The 16,168-nt window shown below is 41.1% G+C and overlaps 2 protein-coding genes across 21 annotated transcripts in view; one reads left to right on the plus strand and one right to left on the minus strand.

Annotated features, from left to right (window-relative positions):
• Positions 1-1,149: 1,149 nt before the first annotated feature.
• TFB2M (transcription factor B2, mitochondrial) lies at positions 1,150-9,189 on the minus strand. Its single transcript, XM_048934948.1, has 8 exons — positions 8,889-9,189; positions 7,972-8,060; positions 6,948-7,101; positions 6,401-6,549; positions 4,736-4,825; positions 4,142-4,204; positions 3,550-3,701; positions 1,150-2,191 (listed from the first exon to the last, which is right to left on the minus strand). Exons 1-8 carry the CDS (start codon positions 9,187-9,189, stop codon positions 2,005-2,007), a joined length of 1,185 nt encoding a protein of 394 aa, XP_048790905.1. The 3' UTR covers positions 1,150-2,004.
• An 85-nt stretch (positions 9,190-9,274) lies between these two features.
• Positions 9,275-16,168, plus strand: part of CNST (consortin, connexin sorting protein) — a 149,054-nt gene continuing 142,160 nt past the window's right edge. For 6 of the 20 annotated variants that reach the window (XR_007375276.1, XM_048936583.1, XM_048936582.1 and 3 more), the window contains exons 1-2: positions 9,279-9,483; positions 11,810-11,920. The gene's annotated coding sequence lies outside the window, so the exon portion shown is untranslated. Of the gene's footprint in view, positions 9,484-11,805; positions 11,921-12,618; positions 12,720-16,168 lie in introns of those variants that run through there. The other 14 variants (XM_048936577.1, XM_048936573.1, XM_048936574.1 and 11 more) reach the window with 7 other exon arrangements.

The following is a 16,168-nucleotide window of genomic DNA, read 5'->3' on the forward strand; positions in this document are numbered from 1 at the left end:
CAGGCTGAGTTAAAAGTTGTAACAAAATGAGAAGCTTTCATGCACAGGTAAAAATTTCAGCAGAACTTTGCATTCAGTACTCTTCTACAGAAACTATAAACCTCCAACACTAGGAATCGCTGAGCATCAAAAACCAAATCCATTGACATCCCCACATTCGGTCATAATTCACCAATATTCCTCACTTTTTCTACTTCTTTGACCCACTTTTGTAATGACAGCCATTGCTCTCCATTTCCCAGTTACACACTACTGCATACACTTACAGACTCTTACTGTTATCTTGGGAGTCTCTGCATTGGCTCTGTAAAGGCCTACAGCACTTAAAAAAAAAAAAAAAAAATCACAGTGAATCATTTTCTTTTTTTCAGTTAACATTCAAGACATTAAATAAATTTATATAGATAGCAGTGGTCTTATATTTTACATATTGAATATTTTCCCTGGTATGTTGCTGCAGTAAGATACAAACATTTTATTCAAGGAAACAAAAATAAAAATCAGGCCAGGAGACACTGCATTCCTGTTAACCAGTAGATAAGACAGTTACCATCTACTGAACTGACAACAGGTAGAATTGCTTCTGTTCAAGTCAATTCATAATGCAAATTATCTCAACTACACACTAAGATATCTAACCTGAAAAAAAAAGCCATAGATCTTCAAGATCTACATCGTAACAGCAATATTGCTCTAAAACAGAATGCAAATTAAGCTTTAGCCTTTCCATTAGTTTCATGATACAAACATGACACAAGACAGCAACTTAAAACACATACCTGAAATTGTAGTAGTGCAATAGTGACTAGCAGCCTAGCTAGGAGAATGAAGTAAAGCTCCTTGAAATCAGTTTTCCTTCTGTGTCAGGAGCTACAGAAGGAAAAGACTTTCAGAGCTCTAAAAAGAGGTGAATGCCTGTCACATATGCTTCCAACTATACTGAAGAAATACAATTCTCTGTTAGCATTGCTTTGGTTGTTGTTTTCCAAATCCTGTAGACAGCACCCTGAAAAAGCATTTTATTCACTCAGCTTCCCAAAGGAGACAACGGAGAAAACAGAGCCAGTACAGCCTATCAACACCATCAGGAAAGAACAGAATAATCATGTGTCAAAACAATCAAGGGAAAAAGAAACAAATTGCAGTATGGAAGAGTGTGGCTAAAAGAACAATTTTAATCGTATGTCATCTTAAAGTAAGGTTTTATATACACATAATACATATTAAACAAATTTATATTGCAAAGGTTGCAGTTAAGAAATTTCTTTTTCCCAACTGCTTATACAACACTGAATGAACTGGTGACTTGGATTTCAGACCAAAAATAAGGTAAAGCCCATCTTTATGCAGGCACTTGCATTAATGGTAAACTACAACAGACTGCCCAGTGTTCAGCCATTTCAAGTTTTCAAAAGAAAAAAAATGCTATTTTGTTTTACCCAACCATAAATAGAACAATTTTATTCAAAACTCTGCTGATGTTTTACCATGCCGTCATTACCTTGCATTTATTAACCCACCACTCACCATTTATTGTATATTATTTTAGACTGCAAGATTTTCAGAGCAGACAATGAAAGAGATTCAGTGGTTATACAGACCTGCACATTTTGGGAATCTGTGAAAGAGTATTCCAATCACACGCACTAAAACACAAAGCACACACATCACTGCTTGGTCTGTTATTTTTTTTCAAGTGCTGTAAATACACAGTAGCATAGTACTAAGTTCAGTTTAAGTGGCACATCCAAAAGCAGCAGGTCACCAATACGCTCCCAGAGAAGATGCAAAGTTTGTCCATTCTAGATAGGATTGTGACCAAGTTAATTGTAAATCTCATCGTTTCATCACATATAGAAGGGCTCTTTTCACTTGTTAAGTTTATTTTCCTGTTTGGACAGGAAGCCATCTAGCTAATAATACCTCGATTTTATTCAAATCATTTCTTATCACAGTAATCTTCCAGAAGCAATGATGATCTTCCAAAAGACAGCAGCTTGAGATTCACAAGTTTATGTTCCTTATACTTTCCAAGACCTCATCATGGAACCAGCTTTCAGTGAACACACTAGAGTTTTGCAAAGCACAAAACAGGCGCTTGTAGTCTTCTGGGTATACATTCCCAGTTTCAATGTATTTGGGAATTTCTAGAGCTTTCAATAATTTGTCAGCATTGTCCAAGCTCCATGAACTGAAACAAACAAAGCAGAAGACGATCACAAAGAAGCACTTATTCCTGTGAATAATTTTTCACAAGAGCAAGAAGCAGTATCTGAAGATCAATTTCATCCATCCACAGCTTCGAGAAGTTAACAACTTCTTCCCATAAAACATGTTATTACACAAGATACTTTCAGTCCATACTGCAAACAGAAAGAAACTCCTACTAAGACGGCATGCAAATAACAAATAAAGCACCCAGCAGACAGAGAATAACAAACAACATAATCCACCTCTATCTCAAGCTGCCTAAATCAGCAACAGGCATTACAGGAAAAAAAAAAGGGGTTACTCTTCCATGTCCAGGAAATGAAAGCCGAGGTCATTTTCAAGGAAGTGCTTTGGAATAGCATGATTTAGCGTGGCTTACACCTCCCAGGTATTTTTCTTTTACATATAAACAAATCTATAAACTGTTTCCACATCATTTAAATGAAAACTAGACCTTTATAAAAACGTGCATACACATTAATTATTTCCCTGACAATAAAAGGTATCTAAATATACAGAAGGTGCACATTAAAAGCCTTCAAGGTTAGCTTCATTTCCTGGCTGAAAGACAGAGGGGAGAGCAGGTGCATCATTGAGCTTTGAGAAGGAAATCCATTAAGGCTTTTTGCACTTGTCTTTGCTAAATGAGTTACTGGAATTTATTAACTTTTTTGTTTATCCCCACAACACCTATCTAGAAACTTACATCCATAAACCCCTACTAACAAGTGAGACATGTTATTTTCAAAAACAAATGAACTCAATACTTTAGAGAGTGCAAACATGTCTCACTTATGGGAACAGAAATCTAGTGACCATGAAGCAAAGCTCCAAAATTGTATCAAAGAGAATAATTAGAGAGCTGCGTAATTGGTAAATAACTCTAAAAACTGATTTTTTAATTCAATGACAGAAAGCCATTTGAGGACATCCCTACTCAACCTTCAATAACCTTCAGCTGATTTCATTATAAGAAATATCAAAGCAATGCTAATCTAAACGTCTTCTTCAGCTTTTTAATTTTTATACTTGCAAAAATCTTGGTATTTTTTAATGTCTAAACAGAATGAAAGCTTCCTGCACATCTATGAGCTCAATGACATTTGAAGACCAGATGCTTAATGCAAATCTGTACTCTATAAAACTTGTCTACCTTCCTGCCAAGCCTCAAAATTGTGAGCAAAGACCAGGAATAGTACCCAAAATAGTGCATTTGGGCCTGGAAAGACAAAATTTTCTATTACGTGCATAGATAATTAATAAGGGGGTTTGATTTCAGACACAAACAAAAAAACAATAGAAAGCGTATAGAAATTGTATTTTTTTTTACATACTTACTTTAATCTATCAATAAGTTTAGACCTGGGTTTAGTAAGACACTGCTTCACCATGAAAATAAAAGTAGCTGAATTAGCAGGCTTCAAGCCCCCTGTAAATAGGTTTTGCTGGGGAGTCAGTCGTACCAAACATAAATGGTCATTTGGCAGCCTCTGCAAGAAAAATGAAACAAGTCACTGAAAATTACTTACTTTCAAGGCATCTGTCTTTATCTTAGATAAAGTGCTTCATCTCTACCAGCAGTAACATTTCTGAAAGGCTTTTACAAGTCATAACAAGGTAATTCCAGTGGGTGCCAAGGCCTTAAAATTTCATTCTGTAACTAAAATGGCTTCACAAGAAAAGAAATGAGAAATCAAACAGATACGCTACGACTACTTAAGAAATAAAGATTTAATTTTCTTCGTGGAAACAGACAACACTTCTGATGCACCTACATGCCACCTGTGACTTTTAACTAGAACACTTGTTAAAAAAATACAGTTTGCAATCAAAAGAGATCTGTGTGATCTGTCATGAAGTTATTTTTAAGTTATATCAAAGTGGTTTAGCTGGGTCTCTAGAAGAAGAAAAAGCAATACAATGCTCTCACCGTGCTCTTTGGAATTGCCAGTCGCCCATTTTTCAGATTAGTTAGAAATGATGACCAAGGTTCCTTAGAGAGGGAGCAAATAACAGAATTAAAGTGCTTTGTGACAATTTAGAAAAACATTTATCATCAATACTACCAAATTAGAAATTGACTCCATTTTAAACTTTATTCAACAACTTCACTCCAGAATCAGCTTTAAGCACCTAAGACAGTGTAAGAGCAGTGCGTGCCTATACGATAGGTCCTTAAGCTCCCCAACACATTTGATAAGGCATGGTACTTCTCAGCACACAGGAGAAGCAGGCCTTCATTTCATGAGAAGCACAGAAAATATTATTTCTACTGAAAACTGCATGAAGTCAAAAACAGAGGACATGAAAAGCAGACTGTGAGACTGGAAAAGCAGTCTGAGTCTCACACAACACCCAGCAAGGCTGAAAAGACTCTTCTATATCCCAGTCTTCAGTAGTTCTCAGACTAATCTAAAAGCCAAATTAGCTTCCAGTTAGTTTACAATAGCAAAAATGGTATAAATTCCTTTCTGTATACACAATTACAGCATTAAAACATGTTCAGTCAGTACAAAAAGTTTACCATGTGCAGTAGCTGAATGTCACATCCTGCTTGCCAAAGCACAGAAAGTGCTTGGTAAATTCTCAATTCCCCAGGCTTTGCTGTTAATACCTAACAAAACAACAAAGCAAGAGCATTTTAATTTCAAAAAAGAAGTTTGCTTTTTCATCTAAGAAAAATCCTTATAATTTTAATAAGTGGCAACAACTTCAGAGTTAAATCTAAAATTTCAAAGTGAAGTCACATTAGGCCTCAAATCTGTGCTATTTTAGTATGTCTTACTAGAAAGCACAATTAGAAAACATTCTGGCAGTCTAAGTATTTCTTTGCAGTAATTATTTGGATTACTGAACAGCGTAGGAATTTCCATCTTGTACTGTACAAGCACAGACAAGTTTCAAACAAAGGAGAAACAGGGATCACATTTTGTTTTAAAACTGCAACAGAGCTGAAGTTTACAGCTTGAGTTCTTTCACACTGGTAGAATTTTCCCAATAGGATACACAGTAAGCCAAGCTGACCATTAAGCAGCTGGCAGTCATGCTCCCCATATTACAGCAGCACAGATTTGACAACTCTCAGTGTTAAAACACAAAAAAAAAGAACCCAAAAAACAAACAAAAAAAAAAAAAAAAAAACCACAAAAAAAAAAAAAAAAAAACACAAAATCAAAATCAAACTCTCATGGCTATGTTCAAATAGGCCAAAGAAAGAAGTCATAACAAAGAGATTTAACTTCTCATAAAATATTTAGAGCGCTCTGACACATACTCAACCAAAAAAAAAAAAAAAGAACCAGAGGAGGCCACTAAAAGAAGGTTCTCACTGCTCTTACTTCAGTTCTCAAAACTCCTTTAAGAGAACTCAAAATTCTTTGCTCAGAAGTCTGGCCATTAGAAAGATAACAGGTTGGTATTTCAGCAGTATCCAATCTGTCGTTTTGCAGATAAATATACTCAAGACCTTAATTTTTTTTCCAGTAGGGTGTTACACAGAGTACAGCCTGTGCAGGCACACCTTAAAGTCTTTCCTTACCTCAAGTAATCAAAGTTTAGTGCTTTATGAAGCTGTTTCATAAAAAGAAAAAAGTAGCCTTGAACTAGAAAGTACAGTTCTGAAAGACTGGGTCAGCACAAATTATGAACGTGTAACCCAGAAAGCTACTCTCCATTTTAGAGTACACAACTTTAATATAAAGCTGTGCAAATCATTCACATTTTGCCTCAATTTTTTTTCAGAACTGCATGCAAAGCTGGCTCAAGAGGACACGAAATTCGGCTTGCTATTTAGCAATTCTGTAGCCTCTTCAAGAGGCCTTTTGAATTCCCTCTTCTTTGTTAGCTGCTACTTGCAAAAAATTTTGTTGCAAAAGCACCACAGACTGTCAGCACCTCAGAAGTTACAACAAAAAGCAACTTTGTTGCTGCTGCATATCCTTCACAAGGACCAATCTTCACATTTGAAGGATTTATGGTTAAGTAACAACAGACTTTTTTTTTTTTTTGTGTGTGTGTGTGTGTGTGTGTGTGTTATAAATTCATAAAGATAACAAGCAGGAAACAGACAAGATTTAAAAAATTCTGGCAGAAAAAAGAATTCCCTAGCAGAAAAGTTGACCATGCAATGTTCTGGTGTTCTCTGAAGCATCACTTATTCTCTACCACCTTTAAAATCTCTTGCACATACCTTGTATTCTTTTTCACTTATAAAGATGTTGAGTTCTACTCTTCCATATCTGTATATGGAACTGCATTCATACAGGATAAAAAGTAGCCTCCAAAGTGTGTTCCTCTCCTTTCTTTGTGGAAAGATTCCAAAAATTTTCACAGGTACATCTGTTTCAATAGTGTGTAAAAGTGTCTTTAAAATTTTACAATAGGTACCAGACAATCTCATTTATACTAATGTGTAAGTTACGACACAACTAGGGAAAGATCTGTCTGCTCATTTCATTCAAGGACGAATAAAATTCAAGCTTTTTTTAAAGCTAAGCCCTGTGGGCATTAGACTAAATCTTTATTATGACAAATAAGTGAGACTTCATTTTGCCATTTCTTGAAGCTACGAAGAACCTAACTAAATAAAACTGAAAATTAGGAAATGAGCAAACAACATCCACAAATCCAACAAGTATGTTAAAACCGGACAGGTACCTCAAGCAAGTCCCAAAGATCTTGCCAAAATGCCATGCACCCTTCAGACGTATTTGTAACGTGTGATCATATACACCTACCTGCTCTCCAAGGAACTGCTGTTATACCCATGGCTTCAAAAAGTTTGTCAGAACACACAGCAGGAGGTTTCACTGCTCCAGTAACCAAAGGATCCAGTCTGAAGAAATCACCGTAAATTACCTTTAATTGTCCATCCAGGCTATTCTCTAAGGACTAAACCACATTAAGTTTCAGTTGAAGAAATCTGAATGCAGTAAGCTGCCTTACCAAACACTCAGCCCACACAAAAAATTACTCAAGCACTACCAAAAATAAATATCCAGTGAGAAAGAGACAGGTCTCAGAGCTGCTTCTTATAACTGACTGACAGAATAGCTTCCTTTATTACGCAAGGCATTTTTGTGCTGCTCAACTGGAGCTTTAAAACCTTCCCCAGATGAGTCATAAGTATTAATCTGCACAAACCACTACATTTAAGTGATTTACAACCGAAATCTTCATATACACAGAGAATCGTGCATAAAATATGACTTTAGTGCACATTTTAAAACAGGTGAGAGTTTCAAATTCCTCGTCTCTATTGTAACATAGTCCATGCAGTGCAAATTCTAAGGTTCATTTGAAACCATGCAATGCCAAAGTGAAGAGAAGAGGCAACGCTTGTTGAAATTCCAGTATTGCCAGCCAACAGCAGGACAACAGATTAAATAATACTGTGAGATTATAACCAACACTATCTTCATAAATTTTTGAAAGCTACATTGCAGACATTCTGCCTAAGCACACACTGCTACAATTATTTTGATGAACGTTAGTCCGTACTTTATGCATGGAACTACTCACAGGGAGACAATAAACTCGAATGCATGCAAGATGTCGGATGAACAGGTTATAAAATAGACTGTTACTAAACATGCAATGTAAAACCAAGCAATAATTAATAATACTCAGCATCATCTCAGATGTTTCAAGTAATGATTACTAGCTAGTTCCTTTTTAATCCAACAGTTACTACGCATTTCTTAGTTCCCTCCTTACTTCTCTCTTAGATCTTAGATATGGGATACCATACCAGATACATACCTGTAGTTTTGAAAGGAAAGCTGGGTGACTTTCTAGAGCTACCACTCTGACACCTGCATTGAGCAGGGTTCGGGTTAAGACTCCCGGACCTGAAAGGAAAAAGAAAAAAAAAAACCACCTCACATTATTTTTTGAAGTGATTTTCTTGTGTTTTTCTCAACACAGCCCCTGGATTATGTCACCTTCAATAAGGATATACCTCACATTACCTAAGCATGCTTCAAAACAGTTAGAAAACACATCTACACACAGCTTTCCTCTGATTATTCACTGCATTACACTGAGGGAACATCAGGCCTATCTCGAGTTTTTCTGCTGCTTTTTCTTTTGCCAACTGAGACACATTTTGAAACCTCACCCACATTATCCATGCAGGCAAAAGAGTATCATAGAATCCTCAGGGTTGGAAGGGACCTCTGAAGGCCATCTAGTCCAACTCCCCTGCAACAAACAGGGACACCACAACACTCCGTGGAGCTGGTCGTATCGCTCCTGTAAGGGGAGGAAAGGGCTGACCAGATTTGCAAGTGTAAAAGCATTCGGTAACTACAGAGGATGAGCTCTGTGAAGGGCCCGCAGTCTGTGACCATGCAGAAGCAGCGTCAACCTACAAGACCCGCCGCCACCACCCAGAGAAGGACTTCAATCCCTACTTCATAGCGAAGTGTTTAACGGCAGTGACTCGAGCCCCAAGCAAACACTCACGCTCCCGCCGAAGCTCCGTACAACCCAAACGCCACATTCACACCTCACGAGCAGCCCGGCCTCCCCCGCCGCCCGCCAGACGAGCACACACGGGAACCAGGCAGGGAGCGGCGCGGCCCCGCAACCGTTTCGCGGCCCGCACCGACTCCGCAAGGTCACCGGGACGCGCCGAGCCCCAGCAGCGGCTCGGGCGGGAGAGGCGGTTGGCTTACCGGGCGCGCACTCCAACACGACGGGCTGCGGGCCGGAGCCGGCCTGCAGGCAGCGCTGCACGGTGCGCGCCAGCTGCGGACGGGCGATGAAGCGGCCGCAGGGGCCGCCGGCCCTCAGGACCTGCTGCTCCGCCTCGGCCGCCTGCGGCACCCTCAGACCCGGGCTCGGCCACCGTCCCGCGGCCCGCCGCGACGTCGCCCAGCTCGGCCCCGGCCCGCCCGGCAGCAGCCGCGGCCGCGGCCCCGCCACGAGGAGGCGGCCGCAGCCCGCGGCGCCCGGCAGAACCCGGCACGCCCGCATGGCGTCCAGCCGCCGCCCGCGCTCCGAGCCCCGGCCGCGATCTCCGCGGCAACGGGGAGCGTCACTTCCGCCTCGGGCCGGCCTCTCTAGCGCCCTTCCGCTCTATCGTCGGCGAGAGGTCCTCCTGGCCGCCGTCTTCTCTACGGTGGCAGCCCCGCGCGGCCAGCTGCTGCGGAGCGAAACGGGGAGAGAAAGAGGATCCCCGCTCTCTCGACACACGTACGCACACCGCGCTATGCCGAGCGCCCGCTCCTCGCTGCCCTCAGCGGGCGCCTGAGCCGCAGCCGAGACGAGGTGAGCTGGGGGGCTCGTCCTCGGGAGGAGGAGCAAACAGGCAAACAGACGGACAGACAGACAGACAGACAGACAGACAGCAGCGAAGGGCGAGCGTCGCCGAGCGCGGGGGGAAGCCGCCGTCTCGCCCCGCGCGGCGCTAGGCGGGCGGAGGCGGCGCGGGAGCCACCGCGGAGCCCCGCACGGCCACCCGGCGCCGGGATGGAAAGCGGAGAGGCCGCCGCTGGGCGTGCGGGGGTGCCCGGGGCCGAGTGGAGCCCCGCGCCTCTCCCGGAGCGGTACCGGGCAGGGCGGCCCCGCCGGCTACAGGATCGCTATGGCCCGTTCCCGGTCGGCGGCTGTGGTCGGGAGCTGCTGCAGCGCGCCGCGCCGGTTGCGCGGAGCGCTGAGTCTGTGTTTGTGTGTGTCTGTATCTGTGTGTCTGTGTGTGTGTGTGTCCCGGGAGCTGCGTCTTTCGCTTGAGCTTGTCTCGGCGTTCCGACGAGGCTGATCCCCGCGGCCGCAGCTGAGCGATCAGCCCGGATCCCGCAGCGGGTGCACCGCGGCGCTGCTGAGGACGGGCCCGGAGCGGCCTCCCCGCTCGCTGTCCGCGCTCTGAGCAGCACCGGAGGTGGTAATCCCGAGGCAGCGCCGGTTTCCCAAATGCTTTCCTAACAATGTGTGCGTGTTGAGTGGAACTCATCGCATCCTGCCTTCACCTGTGGGCAGATGGGTGACCGTGCGAGACATGGAGCTCTGGAGACAGAACCAATGCATGTGGGTCGTGCAGGAGGTGACAGGGATCTGCGACCACGGAACAGAGCAGTCTTCAGATCAGTGGTTCACAAATAGACATGCTGTGGGTTGTGTGCAAGTTCTCTGTCTTCACAGAATCACAGACTGGCCTGGGTTTGAAGGGACCACAAGGATCATGAATCTTCAGCCCTCCTGCCACAGGCAGGGCCACCAACCTCCACATTTAATACTAGACCAGGCTGCCCAGGGATTGTTTTCACAGATCTCATTTCCCTATTCATAAAATAAGAAATGAACACTCATCCACTTACTGAACAAAGTGTCATTCTGTTTGATATATCTCCACCCCACGGAGCTTGGGACACAGAAATGTGGTTTTCCTATCTTCTGTCTGCCAGATGTGTGCCCAGGAGCTGGGTTGAGATGGGTGAAGCCTGCAGACCCTTTGCTGACTGCAGCGCTTCTTCCCGTCTGCAGTTTATTTTTAAATATTCTGCTGTTCGTACTGAGCACTATTTAATAGTTTTCCTTGAGGGAAATGGACGGGATGATGGGATAGACATCGATCCATTTTTAAACTGGACTTTGTGTTTTAAATAGCTTTTTTTCCTCTCTTACTAATTAGTGTGTTAATTCTGTAATTTGTAGGTCTTTCAGAACATCAAAGGGAACTTGGTTTTCCTATACATGGTGGTGGTTAGTAATGGCCTAATTCAGCATTTCTTGTTGAAGTTTCATGGTAAGCTATGGCTTACGGTAGTTATTGTACCATCATTTTCTATGCCATAGCTTCAGAGACCAAATAAAGAATTTTGGAAATATCTGTTGCCAATCAGCTGTCCCTTTGTACATATTACTTGTGAGACCACACCTTGGATGTTGTGTTTGGTCCCTACAGAAGGGACATTGAGTTGCTCGAGTGTGCGCAGAGAGCAGTGAGGACGGGATGAGAAAACAAGACCTACAAGGAGCAGCAAAATGAACTGAGGCTGTTTAAATCTGAGGGAGCTGAGAGAAGACCTCACAGTCCCCTGCAGCTGCCTGAAAGGAGGTCACAGTGAGGAGGGTGCTGGTCTCATTCCTCTGGTGACAAATGATAGGGCATGAGTCAGTGACCTCAGGTTGCACCAGGGGAGGTTAGACTGCATATCAGGAAGAATGTCTTCAAAGATAGAGTGTCCAGGCATTAGAAAAGACTGTCCAGGGAGGTACAGGATTCCCCATTCCTGGAGGTATTAAGAGATGTGTGGATGTGACACTGAGGGTCATGGTTTGGGATTCGGAGGGTCAGGCTAATGACTGGACTTGATGACTTTGAACATCTTTTCCAACATAGATTTTCTTTTTTATTCAAATCACCTGGGAGCATTAGGGTCTTCTTTGTATGGGCTGGTCAGAGTCGTTGAGATCATTCTCATGTGTTTGCTAAGTGAGGCCCAAAGCTATGCCCTGACATTCTTTGTACACTAGAAACTATTTGTTTTTCTCCATACTTTCATTTAACTTAGCGTATTCCTTGCCTACATTTAACCACAGATTGTTACATTATACATTTATGATTGTCTTTTTTTAATTTTTTCCCTTGATAAAGGAGCCTACCCTATTTAAATAGACCAAATCTTGCATGCATAGAGGACTACATGACTACCTCTTTCTGACCTGGTCATCATCCTTGAAAAAACACTGAATCCTTAGGAAAATGGTAAGTTCTGTACATCTCACGTTTAGAATTACAGTGCAGAAATTTAATATGCTAATGTATATCCCAGAGCCATTTGAACAGTCAAGTTGGGGTTATTTGTAAGTTAACAGCTGATCACACAGCTTATATTTTCTAATCTAGCTATTACCACAAACAAATATTTGAATTTACAGACTTACATCGTAGGGCCATATGTCTTTGTAATTTTAGATCACTGTTGGTTGCTCTGAAATTGTTTTCTCTTAATTATTGTTTTTTTGAAATAGAGGACAAATAAGAAGCATTCCAGCCTGTTTCAACCTAAAGAGCTCATTACTGAGCTGGGTCTTACTGGGTCAAGAAGATCAGTAAACGGATGCTTTTCTTCTCAGTGCTTCTAAATGTCTTTTGCACTTACTTTTGTCTCCAAACAAGTTTTTTTGTTTATTTGTTTGTTTTAATTTTAAAGAGTTAGTCTCTTCATGTTATTTTGCTATGTCAATATTTACTACTCAACAACAGTAAATATTGACAAGCACTTCTGAAGGGGAGGATTGCCATAGTATAAACATATTGATCTCAGGTTTTTCGAACTCTTATGCCCACACTGTATATACAAACTCAGTAGAACTTCTGTCTTGTGCTAAAACAATTCATACGTTAAAGGAAGTTTGCATGATCATACTTTTTCTTATCTTGGTCGCAGTACTCATCATCTGACTCTCTTTGGCTCAGAAGACGGATTGGTTTGCTAGCTTTATTTCAAAAACTTTCTGGTTTATTCATCATATCACATTTTGTCATTGCATCATTGCGAAAGGTAATCTTAATCATATTAGCTTCAGTAGTGTGAAAAGAAAAGAACTTGCTGTGTGCTTGAATTGACAGAAATAACTCTGTGCCTTACTGAGATGCGGAGTGTTACAGAATTATTGTTTTCACTTGCACTTTACCTGGTCTGTTTCATTCATCTTGTTGTAATACTTCGGATGGTGACCAAGGAAAGTGATAGATGAGCGGTAAGAGATACCTTCAGAAGTGCTGTAAGCATCTGCACTCATCAAATGGCAAAGTAGTATCAAAATTTTGGAAATAGGCCATAGGAATATATATAATTTTTAAATAGTCGTGTAGTCTCATTAGTTTGTCTTGTTCCCTTGTCATCACCACCCCTCCATTGCAATACCATACATGCACTAAAAAAGGTCCCAGAGATACAGTAGCATTTAATTCTGTGCCACAATTTGGTTTAAGATACAACCAACAGGTAACAAACTTTGTGTTGGAAATCTTCCAATTAAATGACAATTTGTTCTTATAATGAGCTCAGTAATTTTACATTTGGAGCCACTATGCTTTATAAAGCTTTACTTATTGCTATTTTATGTGTAACCTGTTGACAGTGAAAAGTAGCTGGGCTCTTGGATTTGAGGGATTCAGTTTTGGGGTGGGTTTGTTTTGTTTTGTTTTTTGGCTGTTTAGCCAAATTATCAGTAGTAAGAGAAGCAAAAGTCCAAGGTTCCTTAGAAGCTTGCCTGCTACGTGTGACAGCATAGCTTTCAGCCTAGCATTACAAACACATAAAACCTCATTAATTGGGAATTACTGACCTTTTAAATGAGCTACATGAACTATGCAGATCACTGGAGAGTTCCTAGATACTAATTAAGTGAAGCAATTAAGTTATTCTGAGCACTAGATGCACACTCACGTATCTGACCATAAACTTTCTTGAAAAAACTGTTAAATCACTTTTCTTTGGTATTTTTCTGTTGGAATAACATCCTATTTAATAATTGTTTTCATACCCAGTTCAGTTTGACTTTTCAGCCTGTCAAACAGTGCAGCAAAGTGTACAGCTGACAACAGAGCCATTCAGCACAAAAAATAAACATTTTTAAAGGAGCTGATGGCTTGAATTGTGTCCCTGCGGATGTTAATAACAGCATCCACATCATATTTTGCCTTATAATGAACACTAAGGAGCAGTATTTTTAACATTTTCAGTGGCATGGCAAAGGGTTCTGTGGTGTGAAGACTGTTGCATAAGCTGTGTATTGTATGGCATTCTGGCAGGGGTACAACTTTTCTCACTCTGTGCTATATCTGTTCTCTGTATACAGAGAAACTCAGTCCCTAGGGCTATCAATCTGGCATCTTTCATCCGCATTAAGTTTACTGCAAGTTGTTTTTGTGTGCATACAAAAAAAAATGCTCTAAAAACCTTTGCAGAGAGGAATAAAACATTCAAATAAGTGCATCTACTGCTTACTTACCTCAAAATTCCTTGTCATTGAATCCTGATACGTACACAACATTCAACACATTCTGCACTCTCAGATTCACCAGACCTGGTTTGTGTGTATCTATTCTCATAAGTCTTTAGTTTGACTACTGTGACAATGCTGTCTTGCTCAGGAGTTTGTCATGCTGAAGATTTATTTTTAATCCTTTATTATTTATTTATCTTTTTGTTGTATAACTGTAACATCTTTGAAAATGCTTTGGTTACTTATAAAAAAGTATAGAGAAGAAATGATGTAGTTCTTAAATATTTCTGTAGGCAATTTTGTTGTGTTACACACTTGGTTTTTAGGAAAAAAATTTCTTAGGAATATTTTTTTTTTCTGCTGTTGTTTCAATACACTGCTTCTTCTCTCCAAACAGAATGACTACCACATAAGCTCATAATATGAGCTTTAGCACTACTTTTCACTACCTGTGGGGCAGATTTTCTCATGAAAAATATTACACTGCAGGGAAAATTAAGATTGGTTCACAATACTTTTGGCATTAAAAATGGTATATATGTGCAATTACAGCATCTGTTAGAAAGACTTTTAGGTTTATTTGAGGAATGTCATTGAAATTGAAAGCGGACGTTTTACAAGTTCTTTCCTAATGGTTTTAGAATCATAGGATCACGTGCTTCACTTTTGCTTTTAACACTTCAAAGGAGTTTAATTTTTCCAAAGGCAGCAACAACTGCACATGTTTGTGTAGACTTTTAAAATCGCTGCAGCAATGAGAAAACTTTTAAAATTGCTGCATCTTCCTACTCTGTTCCACCATCTTGATACCCTTAATAAGTCTGGGTGTTTTGCCGCAGACAAGATAAAACTAATACATCAAATCACAGAATCATAGGGGTTGGAAGGGACCTCTGGATATCATCTAGTCCAACACACCTGCTAAAGCAGATTCCTTACAGTAGGTTATGTCCTTTAGATATTTGCAAGTACTGATAAGACCCCTTCTCAGTCTTCTCCAGGCTGAACAGCTCTAGGTCTCTCAGCCTTTTTTCCCCATAAGGGAGATGCGTCAGGTCCCTAGTCACCATACTAGCTAATGGTGAGGTGCCACCTTATTCTCATGCATAAATAAAGCCTACTAAAACTCGAAATCCAGAACTTTTCACACACTGAAGAGGATGATTTTGTATCTCAAGTGCTGAAAAAGCCCGTTTGTATGAAAGAGTTTGGATGAAAAATCTCGCACGTTCTAAGCACATATTATTCATTCCCAGACAAACCTCTTGTATTTGGCTGGTGACTGAGACATACTCTTATAGTAATAGTACATTTGGAAGAGTAGATTATGCCTAGCAGTGTATGTTTATCATTGTTTACCAAAGCTGTGAATAAGCAGTATGACTGGGAAGCTTAGAAGTTGAAAATAGCATGTAGAACTTCCTCTGAAAACCACATTATCCCAGCTCTTTCAAACTGGGAAGATCATAGAGTGGCTTAGGTTGGAAGAAACTAAAGAATCATCTAGTTCCAACCTCCTTGCCATGGGCAGGGCTGCCACCCACCAGATCAAGCTGCCCAAGGCCACATCCAGCCTGGTATTGAATGCTTCCAGGTAACTTCTTATTGGCATTCTGTTCTACACAATATCTAAGCTGATTTTACTTTGGAAAAGCTTTCCCTTGTCTTATTACCATCAGATAGTGTAAGAAGTCCGTCTTCCTCTTGTTTATGAGCTCCCTTCAAGTACTAGGAGGCCACAGTGAGGTCTCCCTTGAGCCTTTTCTTCCAGCTCCAGGCCTGGATGCAGCACTCCAGTTAGGGCCTCAAAAGGACAGAGTAGAAAAAGACAATCATCTCTCTCTCCGCTGGCCATCTTTTTGATGCAGCCCATGATACTACTGGACTTCCAGGCTGCAAGAGTACATTGCTGGCTCACGTCCAGATTTTCATCCACCAGGACTCCCAACTTCTTCACAGTGCTGCTCTCAATGAATTCTTCTCAGTCTGCAGAGATATC

The sequence above is a fragment of the Lagopus muta genome, chromosome 2 (genome assembly GCF_023343835.1).
Source record: "Lagopus muta isolate bLagMut1 chromosome 2, bLagMut1 primary, whole genome shotgun sequence".
Taxonomy (NCBI): domain Eukaryota; kingdom Metazoa; phylum Chordata; class Aves; order Galliformes; family Phasianidae; genus Lagopus; species Lagopus muta.